The sequence below is a fragment of the Corvus moneduloides genome, chromosome 20, assembly GCF_009650955.1.
Source record: "Corvus moneduloides isolate bCorMon1 chromosome 20, bCorMon1.pri, whole genome shotgun sequence".
Classification (NCBI taxonomy): Eukaryota; Metazoa; Chordata; class Aves; order Passeriformes; family Corvidae; genus Corvus; species Corvus moneduloides.
This window is the reverse complement of record NC_045495.1, coordinates 2,616,381-2,634,348: the sequence shown is the minus strand read 5'-3', so window position 1 is coordinate 2,634,348 and position 17,968 is coordinate 2,616,381. Positions and strand designations below refer to the sequence as shown.

Below are 17,968 nucleotides of genomic sequence, written 5' to 3'. Positions count from 1 at the left end.
GCTAAGTAGGATTTAAGGAAAAGCTGCTGGAAGCCTGGAGGCTGCTGAGAGCCTGCCCAGCATCAACTCAGAGCGCTCCCGTTCCCAAAGCGGGATGTTTCCAACATCGGGAGCAAGGTGTTCAGCTTTTGTGCGAGCCCTCTGCCAAGGAGCCTGGCCCGATTCGGGGCAGGGTTCAGATCGCTCCTTTGTTCCTTTGTTAATCCCGGCTCGGGGGAGGCGCTCCAGGATCTGCTCCCGCATTCTTTTTGGGAAGGGATGACGCACGGATTGTCCTAATAAGGACTTGGCTGGGGCGAGGGGCCGGCTCCGTGCGGGAGAGGGGGCGAGGCTTGGGGCGAGCAGTTTCTTTTTTAACCGAGGGATGACACAAGCCCCAGTCATTTCCTTATTAATCGGTTCAAACCAGTTCTTACAGGAACTGCCGCTGATAAATGTGGGACTTCTCCGAAGTCATTCATTGGGTTCTCAGCGCCGCTGCCTCCTCCTGCCTCCAAGGAAATGCTCCCGCGCCCGGCTTCTTCCTCTCTTCCCAGCACTGTCTTGCTCAGAAATATTTTTCTTTTTAAGCACTTTTTGAGGATGGGGAAATACATCCCTCCCGAAGTATCAGATCAAAAGATGAAATGTGTTTTATTTCGTGGGTTTCTGTTTTCTTGAGTAGCTTCAAGTTTCCTTCTGAGCTGTGGCTCAGCCTTTGAACTTTGTTCTAATTAGGTAAAGTGGTAAGTTTAAAAAAAATGTTTTTTTGTTTTTTGTTTTTTTTTTCTTCCCTATTTTGTCTTGTTCTCTGGGATGAACTTTCCATCAGTGCTATTCCGAGTATAGGTCCTTCTCTTCAGAAGCCATTTCAAGAATATTTGGAAGCTCAGAGGATAAAACTTCACCACAAATCCGACAGTGCTGTGCCACAGGTAAGACCCTCTTTGCCTCCCTCCCTCCCCAGCTCATTTTTCCCTTCCCTGCCTGTCTTTGCATTGTAGTTTTTACCGATGGAACTCCCGATTCTGTTTTTCAAAGATCTGCACTGACCCAGGGAATAGATAAAAATCTCATTTAAAAAGCAACCTGGGAATTAAAAATATTAATTGTGTGCAACTGCATTTAAATCCTTTTGAGAATAAATGGAAGTATAAAGCAAAACCAGTGGTTTGTCCTGCCTCTGCATTAGCTGCCTCTTGGGAAAGTTAAATTTAAGGAGAAAAAAGTTGCCTTTCCATGTGCAATGGTAACAGACTGGGCAGCACCGCTGCCTTAGAAGCCAGTGGGATCTGTGGCTCAGTGGACAGTAAGAGAAATAAAATCCCCAAGCCTTTAGTCTTTGAAAGGAAAAAAAAATTACAGTGTTCAGAGCAGGTACAAGGGGCAGAAGTGTACTTTCATACAAAAAAAACCCCTTAAAATGTAAAAAGCAGTATTTTAAAAAACTTGCCCTGAATTTTCAGTGGAACAGAGCAACTTTGATATGAAATTCTTTAGGCTGCTGAGGCGTTTTGAGATAAAATCCGTGAATCCAACTCACATTTCACGTGCAATATTTGTAGCTATTGGGAATGTCCCTTTGCCCATTTTACCACAAAAGAGCCGGACTGGGGAGGCTCTGGCTGGAGTCAGGAAATGTGCAGTGATTTCTGGGCAGGGATTTCTGGGCAGAGCATTGCTGCCCTCCTTTGACAAAAAGCACAACGTGAGAATTCCCGTGAAGTGGCACCGGCGCCTCAACTTCCAGGGACACCAGAGTCGGATCCTAATGGGGAGATAACCCAGAATGGGCAGTTTAGGGAAAAAACACATTGTTAACCAATGACCTGATTGTTTTCTCTGCGAGGAACATGACGGGGGATGTCAGGCAGGGGCTGCTAATTCTGAACTCCACGAATTGTTAGCGAAGACCAAACAATAGTGGGAATAATAAATCACTGTGGGAGCACACTGGGAACGATCGGGGTTCGTCATCTGCCCGCCAGTGGATTTGGCAGCCCCTCCTGCATTGTCTTTCAAGGGACTAAAGTCAGCTTTGCAGAGGGACCTGCAGGAATCCTGTCGAGTTGCACTTAGTTCCTGTTTTTAATTTGATTAATTGCAGAATAAAGACACTGTCAGGCTTTCCCCTTTCACCCAGAACTCTCCGTTGTTCTGTCCACTAATCTTTATTCTCCTCCTCCTTCTGTTTTGTCTCTTCAGGGGGAAAACTGGCTATCCTGGATGTTTGAAAAATTGGTGATTGTCATGGTTTGTTATTTTATCTTATCTATAATCAACTCCATGGCCCAGAGCTATGCCAAGCGACTGCAACAGAAGATGTACTCCGAAGAAAAAACCAAATGAGCTTGGGAAAAATGGGAAAAACCCCAGGATGGGTTTTGGCAGACACGAGAAATGACACATCTTTTCATATGTTTAAAAATCAGCATTATTCAAAAGGGGGAAAAATTTTTTAACATCAAATTTCAACTCTTAACAAGGTTTTTTTTTTTGTTTGATTTTGAAAGTAATTTGGATATTAGAGCAAAGGTTTCACTGACAAACTTAAAAATGTTAAGGTAAGGTGTAAATGCTTCACGAGTCTGGGTTGTGGTTTACAGGATGGACAATGGGATGTTAAATGGAGTTTAACACAAATGTTGTCCATCCAAATTACTTCCAAAACTGATTATTTAATACTCTCCGTCTCCTGATTTAACTTCAGACTGACCTGAGGGTAACGTTTCCTTTTGAAGGGTGGCTGTTTTGCTTTTTCCATAACTTTCAAGACCATCAAAATGTAAATAACTGAGTACAGACTGGGTACCAACTGTTGCATGTCCCTCATGGTAAGGCTGTTCTGTCTGAATTCCCAGTGTCCCATTGCATTGCACGCTGGAAAAGCCACCCTCTCGCACTTCATGATGTTAGCAGAGATGGTTGATGTCAAATGCTGAAGCCAACATTTTTTATTCTGTATATTTAGAATGAAGTTAAGATAAAAACTTTATAAAGTCATCTTTGATCATTCCAGAATTTCTTGTGTCAGTCTTTTTAAGCTGTTTCTTTTCCTCTCTCACTTTTGGATGCTCTGTACATGTTTGCTCATCCTTCCTGTACTAATGGTGCTCAAATCCTTTGTTCTTTTTTTGTTTTGTTTTGTTCTTCTTTTGTTCTTTTTTCTTCAGAACTTCTTGCTTAGCAAAGGAAGGAGGGAAGGCCATGCCTTGCTTGAAGCACAGTCACTGCTTAAATAGATTAAATAGAGAACAAGATTGGTGATCCTAAATTCTGCTCAGGTGTTTGCCCCTGAGGCCAGAACTGTGGGCAGTGGAGGAGAAGAGAGGGGGAGGAGTTAAGATTCCAGCTGAAAGCAGAGTTTATGGCTACCCAGCAATGGTGCAGAGAACTTTAGAGAACCCTTAACCTCATGCTTTTAAAGTCAGATTTGTTATGATCAGTGTGTGTCAGTTCTGATGTACAGGAACAGAATTGATATTAAAATGGCTCTTTTCCCTCCTTAGTGCATAAATCCCCACTGCTGCTGTACCTGTATCGCTGCTCTGATCACTTCTGAACGATTGTTTTTTACTTTTATCCTAAGGGGTAAGCACCAAGAATTAATTTGCCTTTCTAATTAGCGTTCTCAGGAGGTGGCCCAGAGTCCGGGGCAGCTGAGCTGCTGCTCCTGCTTAGCTTAGGCTGCTCGGTGCCCCAGGTTAGGCAGGGCTGGAGCCAGGTGTGTTCGACCCTGCCCGAGTGTCCTGTCGTGTTGCCAGCGTCGTGCCATGCCATGGCTGTACCATCCTGTCGGATAGCTTATCAGACTGATGTTGACTGTTGGATCTCATGGCAACAACAGTCGGTAGGCTGTCTGACATTTTGGTATCTCTCATCTGACTGTTTCTCATCCATCCCCAGCTGTTTCCATTGAGCATCAGCAGCACATCAGTGTCTTTGGTTGGGCTGGAAATGAGCTCAGAGGGCCCGCGGTGCCGCGGTCCTGCAGAACAAAGCCCTTGTAAAGCTTCCCCTGGGGGGTGAGGTTTGTACCGATTCTCTTGGCTTCACAGGGACCTTCAGGCAGTGCTGGGAATGAGTGGGGAGGATTTGCATAGACTGCTCGGACAGATTCAATTCCAATATCTGAAAGTCTGAGCGCAGGATTTGCTACGAGGGAGTTGAAAGCACAAAGGCCGTTCAGCTGCTCCTGGTGATTTTTAAAAGGTGAACAGTATTTACTAAATCTTTCAAATTTTTGCCCTAAATATGGCCTTTGAAAATAATGTCACAAAGAACTCGTTCTGGTACAATTACAAACCCCACAGCTCTGTTTGGAACTTCACTTTTTCAGCCTACAGACCCCTCAGAGTTGCATTTCCCCTCAGGACACTGCATCAGTGACAGCCCTTGGCTGCTCTCCCCACTTCTAGTGGCAGCTTTTTGGTCCCCAAATCTGTCACCTGAGGGACACAGGTATTTATTAACCTCTCACACTTCTGGGAGGGGTTGGGGTTCCTGTGTGCTCTCAGGTTGGAATTAGGACTCTGCAACAACAACTAAATGAGAAAAAAAAACCCTTTTCCTAGAGCCTGAGCCAGCAAACTGCACCTTTCTAAATGCTTTAGAGGTCTCCTTAAAATTCTGCCTCTTGCCTGCTGGAAAACCACAAGGAAAACTGAAAGCTTCCTCCCACTTTTGGTTCAATATGTTTACATGTATACAGTGTGAAATATATATATATCTATATCTATAGTTCTTCAGCTTGTGTTTCCATGTGTCCATTCCAATAAGCTCTGCTGTTAATTTGAAGCTTTCTAACACTTAAGGAAGTGATCATTCTACCTGCTTCTACCTGGGATATAAGACTTGGTAAAAGGTAAAAAAAACCTAATAACAGAAACAAAAGTGACACAAACCTGATGAGATCTGCAATGGATAGCTTTATGTTGCTTAAATAAACAAAGAAATAACGTTTCCCAGTGTTTATTTCAGCTGGATTGTTTCCATTCTCTGTATTGAACTCTCTTGGTAACACTGTGACATTTGCTGTCCCAAACATTCTCCAGTGTGAACACAGAAGATAATTCAGCAGTTGCATTTTGTGCCTTTAGAGAAAGACTCAGCCTTTAGCATTTGACCTGAAAACATGGATTTTGCTCCCTTAACCCAAAGTTTCCTTTTGTTGCACATAATCTTCATTACACATTGGAAGCAGTCAGTCAGTTCAGTGTGTTGGACACAAATCCAAAGGGAGCTCTTGCAAGAGGAACAATCTTGGCACAAATCCCTATTTTTAGCTGCTATTTCTTGTAGTTAGCCACTAAACAAAGTATCTTGGGGGTTGTTTTTCTGGGAATGACTGAAAATCAAACGGAAGTAATAGCCCTCTAAGAACAGCTAATGACTTTAATGTGATGGAGATTTTTTTTTTTGTCTCAATATCTGTGGAACGAGGTCAGGTAGGGCTGCAGCTCCTCCTCCTCTGCGTTCTCTCCTTGTTTTCCTGCCTGCCCTGAGGACTGTGCCTCCCCGAGCTCTCTGAGGGCACCGAGAGGTGTCAGTGCCCCTTTGCTGGCAGCCACCCCGTGCCCCAGCAGGCAGGAATTGTTGGTGTAAGCAAAGCTCAGGTCACCCCGAGCCAGGTCAAGTCAAACCGTCCAGTTCCAGCCTCACATCCATCAAAACAGTCAGGAAAGCTGCTGCTCCCTGTCCTGGAGTTCCTTCCCTCCGTGCCAGTGTCACGCTGTGTTTCTGTTCAAGCAGCTCCCTCAGAACTCCCCCAGCTGCCTGTTCCTGCTAAAAGATCCTTGTCATTAACACTTGACAGTGGCTTAATGCTGTTCCAGAGAGTCCTTCCCTGCTGTGCTTTTGGCCTTCATTATTTAATTTGTTAGAATCAGCCTCCCTCTCGCTACAGGCACAAGCTAAACACTCTGGATGTTTCCCTGATTATCAAGCAGAAATGTAAATATTAGTGAACAAAATTGATGGCAGGTGTAAAGATAAGTGGGGGTTGGGTGAGTTCCTTGGAGGTAAAAATAATCGGTTTTCTTTGAAGCACATGGTTAAAAAATACTTTGTAATCAGCAGTTAAAAAGGCTGAATGTAATTATAGATAAGGTAATTGAAATTACTCTTCTGAGATGTAATATTATGCCCTTTTTTCTGTAAATTTGCTGGGTTTTTGGAGAAGAAGGAAAACCAGTAAGTACTTCACCCAGGTCTCCGGATTGCAGCAGCCGGTGGTGTGTGGGTGTGGGAGGGGATCCTGCTGGGCAGGTGAGGGATCAGTGCTGGATCACTGTAACCTCAGGAGAGGGGAGTGGAGCAATCGCCTTCCCTGTGAAACACCTCTGATGGATTCAGACATGAGGGTAAATATTTGCATGTGCTCTTGCAAACTCATTTTTAGAAGGATTATGCCGAAAAACTCTCAGAGCCTGCTGTGGCTTTGCTAATTCAAGTGCCTAATTGAGGGCATGAAGTGCTGGCATGAATTTCATTATACATTTCACTTGTTTATTGATGCATCCACTCGGCTTTCATAAAAGGCAGCAGAACATTGTTCTGGCAGTGGTGTCAGAGGGAGAGGCTGGAACAACCTGGGTCAGTTGTCACAAGAGGGGAAGGAGCTCAAACACAGAAACTCACCGCTGTTCTGTCACCTCCCAGGCACAAGCAAACGGAGAGAGCCCAGCAGTTAGTGAGTGCTTGGAATGTGTTGGGAATTCAGGAGAAAAACTGGTATTTTGGTCAAAAAAGGGGATTATTACCCCATCTGAAGAGGCTGTTGAGGCCATTCATTGTGTTCATTTCTGGTGGTGTTCAGGTGTGGTAAAACAAAGGTGCAAATGTGAACCTGTGGAATGGGCCCAGCTTGGGTTTAGTTTGCTTTAACGCTGCCCTTTGTTGTGCTGAGGGCGTTTTATTATTGTTGTTATTATTATTCTCATCCCTGGAATGAGTCAGAGCAGTGGCTCCATTAGCATTAAACCAAAGGTCACCTTTCTCTAGAGCTCGTTTGAGAAGCTGCTGAGGTCGGGGGCAATGTGGCATCTTCGTGTTCCAGGGGAGTCGCTCCCAGTTCATTGTTCGGGTGTTCCAAGAAGCTTCCCGGGGTTGTTGCCGGGGTTGCCCGGGCAGTGGCAATAAGGAAACTGGCGGCTGTTTCCTGCTGAAAGGCGAGAGATAGGAGTTGTCAGCTCGGGGTATTGTTCCTGCTCCGATAACGGCCCCGCGGCCACACCCGGCTCCTGGAAACGGCTCTTCTGGCCCTGTAAAACGGGTTGGTGACTCTGGTACCACCTGTAAGAAATTCTTAAGAGAGCCAATGCATTTCCCAAAGCTTGTTGTATCCACCGGAAATGACCTTGTGGTGCCTTTTTCCTTTTGTACCCTCAGGAAATAACCTGGCAGTTCCCTTGCAGGAGCTGCTGCTGCTTAAACATCAATACCTTGTTCAAGGCTCACACTTTGAGGGACTGTGGCTTTCCTCAGAAAGTTTATTAGGATCTTTCCATCCTTTGATGAGAAAAGCAGGTTGCTGTGCTCGTCATTTCTCTGTCTCAGAGAGAAAACACATGTCCAGATTTACAACATTGTGCAAATCTTGCCACGGTCACAAAACCTCTCTGGTCTGGTTCAAACCCTCACTGATCTCAGTGCCTCGTTTGCTGCAGCTGTTTTCTGGAGAGCTCTTAATATTTAGGATATTTTCATAACAACACATTTCATTTCTCAGATTCCTGGATTTGTAGGTCTCTCCTCAACCCAGCTGACCTCTTGTGACACAGTCAGTGCATTCCTGGGTGTTGTGTAAGGCTCGAGGTGGGGAGCAGCAAGGAAGAAACTTTTAAGATGCCTGAAGCTGGTATTTACTTGAGTTCCAAGTAATGGATGCCAAAAACATTTTCAAGGCAATATTTTGCTACTGCAAGTGGTGATTTTAATTCTGTTGCCTCCTTTAACTTCTGTACAAAGTGTCTCTCACACTTCTATGTGTGGCAAACCCCACTACAGCCCTGGAGCACCGGAGCCTTGTGGCTGCCGAGGAGGAGCCAGGTGTTTGTGGGAGAAGTGAGGCAATCTCTGGCAACAGATTTCAGTTGTGACTGAGAGATTGTTCCAATTAAGTGAAGAAGGAAAGGGTTTAAGTGTTGTTTGGCAGGTCCTGAGAGCCTTTGCTTGAAACTGTCACTGATGTCCCATCCCTTGGGCCTTGGAGCCCTCTCTGCCCTTGGTGTGGAGCAATTTTTGGCCAAGTTGAAGCCTGAACTTCAAGTTTCTTCCCCAAATTTGGCGTATAAAGGAGAGATTCACAACTTCAAATCACTACATAAACACAATTGCTGACTTAAATGACTCACAGTCAGCTAACACAGGCTGGAGTTACCCGAAGTGGGGTGGGGAGGAAATTTCCTGGTGTTTGTAAGTGACAGAAGGACAGGACAGCCAGCAGCAAGCATGGAAAGATGGATCCTTGAACTCAGGATTGTTCCAGGCCATCTGGAAAGCAGCAGCTCTGAATTAGTGCCCAGCTCTCACCACCCTCACTGAGGATATTCCAGGGAGCAGCCACAGCTGCCCTTGCCAGCCAAGTCCAGGCAGGATTTTATTCCACCTTCAGCCTGTGGGATGAGGCCACTTCCCGCTTGGCTCCAAGGGCTCTGCTCTCCTGACGTGCTCCTGTAAATGATCCATTACATCTTGGAGACTGCTGGGCAAAAGTTCAAATTCAATCCTGCCATCTGACCACAATTACACCATTCTCAGGCAACTGAAGTGTATTTTTGTGAGCCTTAAATAAACGTGACATTGTCCATGTAACCAAGTATGTAGAATGATCATTTTTGCAGAACGCACCCATTTCAGTGCAAATCCAACACGGGGCTTGTTTCTCCTCACATACAACCAGTGAAACAAAAGCTCAAGCAATGTTTTTCTGTCTTGTTGTTGTTGTTTAACCAGTGGCTTATTTTAGTTTCTCCACTTAATGCTTTTACTTTTAAAGTAGGAATATTGGCCTAGAGAGCACCTTCATTTTACTTACTTTTTATCTTACAGTGTAACATTTGGGATTTTAAAAGTTAAGAAGGTTTCTAGCACCTAATTCACACAGATAAGTGTGACTTTCTTATGAGCCACTGTTTGATATCTCTCAGGCTTGTATGAACATGGGGTTAAAATTTACATATCTTCCATGATCTTTATCATGAAACACATTTACTCTAAAAATTGCCTTTATTTTTCCTAACGAGCAGCTTCTCCAATCTCTTCTCTCGGGCCGTTTTCACCTTTTCCACGTGCTCCCTGTGGTTGGCAGGAATATTTGTTTGGCCACCCTGCTGTAGCTCCTGGAAAGGGTTAAACGGGGTTGTGCTGCTCCAGGGCGGGGGCTGAGTCAGTGCCCCACCCGGGCAGGGGAAGTGGCCGTCTGCAGGGACAGGATTCCCACAATGTGAGCTCAGAAGGGACCATTGTGAGCCCCAGTTGGACTGAAAGAGCCGGAAAGGCTCAATGGTTCAAATTCAGGATTATCAGCTCCACTTCCAGCCCGTTAAAAGCTGCCCGAGTGTCCGGGCTGTGCCTCTGGAGCGTGGGCAGAGGCTGGAGCAGGAAGCTCCGGGGGAATTTGCTGCCTTGGAAAAGCTGTGTCTGGGCTGCCCTTGAGGAAAGGCAGCAGCTCAGTTCCTTTTTGTGCTCTATCGGATCCATGAATCACTTTCCTGATTCCTCCTGTGCAGTTTTTAAAGTGGTGTCGAGCAAAAAGCAGATTTCTTTAAAGTACACTTGGTCCTATTTCCTTTTGGATGTTTGGGCTCTCATTTCATAATATTTATCTCTACTAAATTTATTAGCAAATGCAGAAAGAAGTGAATTATTCATTCAATACCCTTTTGTACCTTAGTGTTTCTCAGTAATGTTTCAACTGGTAATTTGAATACAACTTCCACCTTTCATGTATTAAACCCTGGTTGTTGTGGGAACCACAGATTTTCTCCCTTATATATATCCTTCCTTCCTGTGATGGTGCTGGGTTTAACCTTAAAAGCACCAATATCTATTATTTATGCCCCTCCCCCCAAAAAATTCTATCTGTAACTACCTCAGTGCCTGTCACTTGCCAAACATTTTAAAGCATTTTAGGTTACTAAAGGTTATTTTTGTTCCTGGGTTGGATTTTGGTGAGTTTGTTTTGTTTGTGGGTTGTTTTTTAGGGGGTAGGGCATTTTTTTTGTTTGTTTTGTTATTTGTGTTCAAATATTCTCCTATTCATGAAATGTCTGCTATAGTTGGAGTCCTTGAATCAGCTTCCAAGTGAGCTGCACCTGTCCATTCCAACAAACAATAGTGAGATTTGGAGCATTGTTCCTGGTTTATGGACATCCTGTCGGGACTTTGCCTACAACAAGCAAGGTCAAGGCCACTGATTCTGCTCTTCCTGTCTCTGAGCCATTGGCTTGTGCTGACCTTTGATCTACCTCATTAATTGTAATTGTTAATGAAATTAAGGCCTTCTTCCAGGCTCCATTTCCATAATTAATTTCATCAATAACAGAGAGAATTACTCCTCCACCTTTTAATGTAATTGTAAGTGATGATTATGTGATAGTAGCTATTTACTTCCTGTCACTTTGACCCTTTCCACATCCTGGGGAAAAAATAAAGGAATCCCATCACAGATCAAAAAAATGAAGGCTCAGTTTGGGAAAGGGTGTGAGAATTTCAGGACTGAAAAATATTCACAGGAAGAAGCTTAGAGATGCATAAAACAATTCCTGTCAGCCCCTTCTCCAGAGCAGTAAGGGATTATAACAGCTAAAATCTGAATTTTTGCTTTGGAGTTAGACATCTTACCTGTGTGCTGTGTTTCCTGACGTGGCACAAATTCTGCCATCAAACAAACAAAAAAAGACCAAATATCCTGCTCCATTAGCTGGAAGTGCCATAAATAATAAATATGGGTCTGTATCATTCATAGGGCACTAAGCACCTGCTGTGTTTGCTTCATGCTCAGAGTTATGAATACATAGAGATAACATGAGGTTATTTCTGCAATAAAGTTATTTATTGCTACAGCAGTACAATGACCCATTGCTCTCTTCCTTGTTTCTCAGAGAACTTACCTGTCCTCAGCCTTTTGAAAGTCTCTTTTACCTGTTCTGTGAAGTGAGGAGGAAAAGGATTCCTGGGATTTGGCCATTTTTTCATGGAGTTACCTATTCTCATTTCTGATACTGGAAATTCTGTTTGGGATCTGCTGAAAACACCAGGGAAATTTATTTCTGCGTTGCTGAACATCCTGTGCCTTTTGGAGGAGGGAGAAGCTCACCATGGTCTCCTTTCCTGACCCTTTGTTCCTGCAAACTCAAATTGCCTGTGCTGTTTGTCTGAACTTCTTGTGCAATCTTTCCTGCAGTTTCTTCTGTGAAAATACCCAAATTAGACAATGGTTGAAAGTGACAGAAACACATCAGAAAACCCTTTTTGACCAGAGCAGGCCCCAGCTCTGAGCTGCCATCTTTTCAATGAAATGGCATGGGAGAACAGTGTGATGGGGGGAGGAATGGCAAGAATTCCCAAAGCTCTCCCTACCATTAATGAAAAGCTAATAGAGGCTAATAGAAGAAAGCTCTAATCTTTAATTCTACTGTACTCTTTTTATTTTATTTTAATTCAGTGTGTGCCTTCCCAAGCCATTCCATCCCTTCTCCTGCCAGGAGGGAGCTGCAGCTTCCCAGGGCACCACCTTGTGGTCGTGGTAAAATTGTGCAAAAAAAGAGCCAAGTCCTTAAATTGACTTTGGAAATCATAAAATGTATTCTATTAATTATATTATATCAAATAAATGCTCTTAGAGCTGCAATCTAACAGCCCTCCTCATCTCAAATATGTTTAAATAATTAACAATGTAATTAGCTTATAACTTACAGGGAGAAGAACAGGAGTAGTTTTGCTAAGTGAAATGGTCAGAAAAGGACATAATTATCATCTCTAATATAAATTGAGGATGAAAGGGAAATGAAGAACTCTTCATATTTCTTTTAAAAGATGGTTCAAAACTTTTGTTGTTTTGTCAAAATTAAGGTCCTTAAAATAGAATTTAATCTTGGTTTGCTTTAAAGGAAAGCAAATTGTATCTTGAATGGCACCCAGATGGGGCTTGGATTAATAATTCTGATTCTGTGCATTTGTATCAATACTGAAGCATTCAGAGGGCAAAGTGTTATAATGAAAATTTGGAAGTGGAGGATCAGGAATGCCTGCCTGCTGCAGTCAAGCACTTGTTCAATTTTTATCAAATATTAGATCACGGTAGTTGAATATTGAAGGGCCAAAAATGATGTTCAGAGACACAGCTACAGTATATAGCAAATGTATTGAAAAATAGGTATTTATTATTAGATATATTAAATACCTATATATATATAAATAAATATATTAAATTATATAAAGAATAATATGAATATATCAATGTATTCAGTTCAGATTCAGTTCTTGCTATTCAAACACAGACACACTTCCTAAGACTGAAAAATAACTCCAGTACAATAACTCACATACTTCAGGAAGTTGATGGAAGGTTTCCCAGCTTGGTTCTTTCAGTAAATCTCTATTTCAGACCATTTTAACAAAAAAATGAAATCACAGGTTGGTGTAACTGGAGATAACTTGTTCCAGGGTTGTGAAGCAGTCCAGGAAATCTTCCTCTTGAATTCCAAACTTTGTGTACTGGTGAAGGTAAGCCCTGTGTTGAAGAATGGGTCAAACATTAGAAATCAATGAAGATATTGGCAATTATTAGTGAAGTATCAGCATAATTATTTTCACTTACTTGGAAGCAAACATATTCCAAGCTTTTCCTACGATGCTGTCGAGAGGTTTCAGCAGGAACTGGCTGTTGCTGACCAAAGAAGCAGACTTCTCATACTTGTTAAATGCTCTGGGTGTTTTCCATGCACTAAAAGCATCCTGAGGGTTTAGCCATGATGTGTATAATGAGGGATCTTGGAAACTTCCTGTAGCAGAAACAGGACAGCCCTCTGGACAAAACCCAAACTTGATCCCTGTGTGGCCTGATCAATGCTGTCAGATCAATTCAGTCCTGGGAAAACATCTGCAGAGTGGGCAGCCTGTTGAAAATACAACTTTTAAACAGATTCATTAGATTATCTAGAAGCACTCTTGTGTGGATACTTCAGCTGCCAGCAATGCTCATCACTCCAGAAACAGCTATATATATTTTCAGACATTATAGCCAAGAATTCCAGATATACAGAATTGAGTCTCTTCCTCCTTCCCTGAAGTGCTTCAGGAAACTCAAAAGTAAAATATAACAGCCCTAAGCAATTAGACAATGTGGCCTTGGACAGCAAAATGTTTCTAGAGGGAATATTGACCTTAGGAGTCAAAACATGTGGTCTTGGGATGTTTCCACTTACATCAGATACGGTTTCAAAGAGCAGTGAGATGTGAAACCAGAATCCCTGAGGTGCTGTGCTTCTCCCTCTTACCCAAGTCTACGTCGTGCACATCTTTTCCTCTCAGGATAACCAGGTTGGCAATGGAAGTATTGAAGTGCAGAGGTTTGTTTGTGGAGGGGATGGAGGAGCCTGGGTGTGGTGGTCGTACTTGCCAATCAATACCTTTGGGATTTGGGAAAAAGAGATATAAAAGGAAGTTAATGTTTTGTGAAGATGCAGATGGGAACTATCACTGTGCCCCAAACTGAGCCCATACTGGAGTTTGTAGCTGCTGCACATGAATTAAGCAGCAATCACACAATGCCCAGAGAAAACCACTGCTAATCCAGCAGTATTTGCCTGGTAGTCACTCTGCCAGAGAAAATGGATACCCGTTTCTATACTTAGCAAGCCTCCAGCCCATTCCTTGCATAACTGGGAGCTGTAACTGAATTCTCCATGTGAATTATATGGGAGAGCTGAGCCTGATTTTTATGAGTAGAAGGTGTAAAAGGAAAAAGCAGAGCTCACTATCCAAGGAATGTTCCAAATGAGTTATGTAAATTAAGTGCACAGCCACAAACTGTTCATTTGGTTTGTGTATTTTCAATAGTTATAATTAACTGAGATGTCTGGAAGCAGAGCAGGAGCTGCTGTGGCAGCTGAGGGAATGGTTAAAGGAGCAGCTGGTTTTGTGGGGGCAAATTCCTGCTGAGGGCAGCAGCTCCTTTCTGAACTGTGAGCTCCACAAAACATTAAGCTTTATTCCATCTGTAAAAATAAACGTTTAAAGAGTGATGGAGACTGAAGGGGAGTGAATGGTGTTTATTTTACCTTCCTCCATTTTAGCATTAGCAATGAGCATCTGCCTGAGGTGTTTGATGAGGCCAGGCCAGCTGAAGGTGCTGTAAGCCAGAGAGTTCTCAGGCATTTGGGGGATGTTGCGCAGGCCCAGCAGCTTGAACTCGGGATGTGGAACCAACGTCTCCATTAAGTCTCCTGAAAGAAGAGATCAACAGCTGCTCATGTTTGACAAAAATATTGCATAGGGCAGCTAAAATGGGAGAAGAGTGAGGAATGTTCAGAGATTTAGCAATTTCAAAGTCATGCAAACTTGCTGTGTATTACTGAGTTCTATACAGGGTGTTAGTAGCTTTTATTTTACAATTTAGACTTTCTCACTTTAGTCTGGCTCAAAATCTCAAGGACTCTCTGTGCTCCAGACAGATGTGAAAATTTAATTTTACAAGAAATATGGGCAACTTTTTCCAATTCCTTAAAGGTACAAATGTCAGCCTGTTGTGTGTTGTTACCCAGTTGTCTGCTCACCTCTTCTGCCTGAGCAAAACACAAAACTCTCAGTTTGTTTCAGTTCAAACAAACTTCTAACCCAAAGTGAAGTGTGAAAATCAGTCCAAAATTACTGCCCTGCACAAATTTCCTCTGAAATGTAAATAGGTACAAGGGTGTCTGTGATCACTTGAAAAAGGAGAAACAGGGTTCTTTTGGTAAAGAATGAAACCAGAAGTGGGGGGATCTATTTTTGATTTTGCTACAACATTGGGATTGAACTTCTAAATTGGTCTTTTCCTGTCTTAAAACTTGGGATGTATCCAAATACATAGCAAGGAGACTGAAGAACTTCGATTCACAGCTGAACTGACTCCAGAAAGGTGTGTGTGGATGTTGGGTTTGGTACCTAATGGGTTTCTGCTGTAGCCTGAGCCCTCTCCTGCTGTGTGAGTGGGCTGGAAAACACTGCCCAGCTGGTGTGCAATGACTTGATTCACATCCCTGAAGGAAATCTGTTTGATATTCATCAGCTGGGCACAGATCTTGTGGATGACATCATTTTCATGGACAAGAAGGGCATCTGATGACTGGTACAGATGTGACAGAGTCAAAACAGAGTTGTAGTTTTGAACAATGACCTGGAAGCAAACAAAAAACCACACACAAACAAGAGTCAAACAACTTAATCTCTTTCTAGTTTATAATCCTCTGGCTCCTACTGTTTCCTTAGTTGTAATTTAGGAAGTGATTAATTTTCTTTGCCAGAGTGCAGAATGAGGTCAAGAGCTCAGAGCCTTTTCACAGAAAGAAGGCAAGACGCGTGAAAATCAGGTTATCCATCTCTCTCCATAGAAACATGCTGGAACAAGATCTGCCTGGGAACTGATTATAATGCTGAGATAAGAGCATATCAGGAGATTATCTAGTTAGATAGCAGAGCTTCTTGTGACTCTGCACCACTTCAGCACCTAAATTATCAAGATTTTTTGGTGAAAATTCTTTAGCTGTGTTACTGAGTCATTGGAACTTTTTCAGTGTAAAATGTACCTATTTTCTAGTTTATTTCTGTTGTAGGTATTTTGTTTAAAAGTAAACTGTGATTATGAACATAGAAATTCTACATAAACTATTATTATCTATTAAAAGGCAATATGACATTCACCTCCCCAGTGCCATAGGGCCAGATAACGTGGTTTAGTATGAACGAGGTTGGAAAAGCATCTCTCAAGCACTGGGTCACAAATGCTCCCAGGCCTGATCCTGTGCCCCCAGCCATGCTCATTATTGTGAAAAATCCCCCGAGTCGGTCACATTTCTCTGCTTCTTTCTGCACCAGATTCATGATGGCTTCTTTGTGTCTGGGCCCATGAACAGAGTAACTGTGGGGTAACAGACAAAACAGCAAGAAAGGGCAGGTTATACTGAAATAAAAGCAGAAAGGTGAATTTATTCATAAAGCCAATTTTACTTTAACTCTCACAGCTGCTCTATTAGCACTCCTAGGGAGTCTGAGCAGCTCATCAGCCTCCAGAATTCCCTCAGTGGAGCTTGAGGCAGCTGTTCCTACCCGTTGGCCCAGTTGTTCCCAGATCCTTGCTTCTGACAGAAGTGGGAGTGGCTGTTGTATTTCCAGTGGCCAGACCTGGCAGCCATGGATAAGGTCTGGCTGATCACTTTGGGCTCCATGTCAACAAGCACAGCCCGGGCAATAGGTACTGCACAGAAAGGAAAACAAAATTGGGGAAAACGTGCCAATTATTTAGGTGAGATGGATGGACTTGGATGGATACAATATCCCAGGGTTATTCCTCCCACCCACACTAGCCACCCCATTAATGGGACAAAACAGAACGGATTTGGCCATGCTCTGATTTCTGCGGAACCATTTATTGTGTCAAAAACAAATCCAAACTCCAGAGACCATAGATCTTACAGGAAAGAAACCACTTGATGTTTCTGTGTGCTGAAACCAGACCCTGAGAGGGGAAAAAAACCTCTTTAAAACTGTACCTCCAGATTCCTCCTCGCAGAAGAACCGTTCCTTGCAGGAATCATGGTAGGATTCGTTCTCCTTCTTGGAACACAACCCGTGGCTGCCACGGATGTCACTGCAGAGAGCACTGAACACCTCATGCCCAATCTGGTTCCCACACTGTCCAAGCTGCACTGTGACAATTGACATCCTTATTCGCTTGGTATTTAAGCCTGAAAAAGAAAATTATTTGTTTTCGCGCTTTTGCTTAGTAAAGCAGGATGGAAACACGAAATTATAACCCAAGAATTACAGAACTGGGATGAAAACTCGAAAATTTTAAGCCTGTTCAAAAACGTAGCTATTGTCCAGTTGTGTACTGCACCAGGCCTGATGCCAGAGCCTGCTTAGGTGACAAAAGGATTCCCTGGAGAATTCCCCTTGTTTCCACCACACAGAGCAAAGTGTTTGACTCCATCCTGATATGTTTTGACGTTTTTCCCCACTCAGCATTTGACAGCAGCTCTGCTTTCTCACTTTTCTATTTTTTCACTGAAACAAGGTCAATTTTTTTTTAAGCTCTCTTGGTTATTCTGGGCTGCTGTTCCTCACTCCCACCCCAGCTGTGCAGCAGCACTCCTGTACCAGCATTCCTTGGATCGCTGCCAGTGCCTGTGACGCGTTCTGCAGGCAGGTACGAGCTCATTGCCATTGCCGGGCCTGATTTCAGCACTGCCGCCAGCCTGCCTGGGGCCAGCCTGAGTGTCACTAGGAGACCGAGTCCTCTTCACGCAGAAAATAAATAATTATGCGAATTGTCCCAAAAAAAGGCTCATGTCCAACGCGTGTAATACCGACCCTCCTGTACCCCATTCTCTGCATGGGGAGCCCCACTCGGGTCCCCGCAGCCACAGGACGCCCCTCAGGGAACGCCGCCATGTTCCCGGCGCTGCCCGCCCTCACGCCCCTCGGTCCCGAGCCCCGTCCCCGAGCCTTTCTCCTCGACAGCCGGTCCCGGCAGTCCCGCTGCCTTTCCGGGATTCCGATCTCGGTCCGGGTCCCGGTTTCGCCCCTCAGGGCTCACCTCGTCCCCGACTTTCGCACCCCGGCTCCGGCCGCGCCTTCGAACCGCCCGCCTCGCGCCTGCGCAGAGCGCGCTCCGGGCAGGCGGGCACGGCGCTCCCGCCCGCGGGGGCTTCACGGCGCTCTCTGCGCACGCGCCGCCCGCGCGGCTTCACCGCGCCTTCTGCTCACGCGCAGCGCCGGTACCGGG

General features: G+C 44.0%; 2 protein-coding genes across 8 annotated transcripts in view; one reads left to right on the top strand and one right to left on the bottom strand.

Moving 5' to 3' along the window:
- Positions 1 to 4,946, top strand: part of VMP1 (vacuole membrane protein 1) — a 60,954-nt gene extending 56,008 nt beyond the window's left edge. For 4 of the 5 annotated variants that reach the window (XM_032129928.1, XM_032129929.1, XM_032129930.1 and 1 more), the window contains 2 exons: positions 812 to 914; positions 2,185 to 4,946. In XM_032129928.1, the coding sequence (XP_031985819.1) occupies positions 812 to 914; positions 2,185 to 2,328 (247 nt within the window). In that variant the 3' untranslated portion in view covers positions 2,329 to 4,946. The remainder of the gene's footprint in view (positions 1 to 811; positions 915 to 2,184) is intronic. The other variant, XM_032129927.1, reaches the window with a different exon arrangement.
- Positions 4,947 to 12,603: 7,657 nt separating this feature from the next.
- Positions 12,604 to 17,869, bottom strand: TUBD1 (tubulin delta 1). 3 transcript variants are annotated; one of them, XM_032129924.1, is made up of 9 exons: positions 17,780 to 17,869; positions 16,734 to 16,928; positions 16,291 to 16,438; positions 15,886 to 16,102; positions 15,130 to 15,361; positions 14,265 to 14,429; positions 13,482 to 13,613; positions 12,803 to 12,986; positions 12,604 to 12,715 (listed from the first exon to the last, which is right to left on the bottom strand). In XM_032129924.1, exons 2-9 carry the CDS (start codon positions 16,903 to 16,905, stop codon positions 12,613 to 12,615), a joined length of 1,353 nt encoding a protein of 450 aa, XP_031985815.1. In that variant the 5' UTR covers positions 16,906 to 16,928; positions 17,780 to 17,869; the 3' UTR covers positions 12,604 to 12,612. The 3 variants fall into 3 exon arrangements, with proteins under 3 accessions (XP_031985815.1, XP_031985816.1, XP_031985817.1); XM_032129925.1 differs by lacking the exons at positions 15,886 to 16,102; positions 16,291 to 16,438; positions 17,780 to 17,869 and having other exon boundaries at positions 16,734 to 16,814; XM_032129926.1 differs by lacking the exons at positions 15,886 to 16,102; positions 16,734 to 16,928; positions 17,780 to 17,869 and having other exon boundaries at positions 16,291 to 16,359.
- Positions 17,870 to 17,968: the final 99 nt, after the last annotated feature.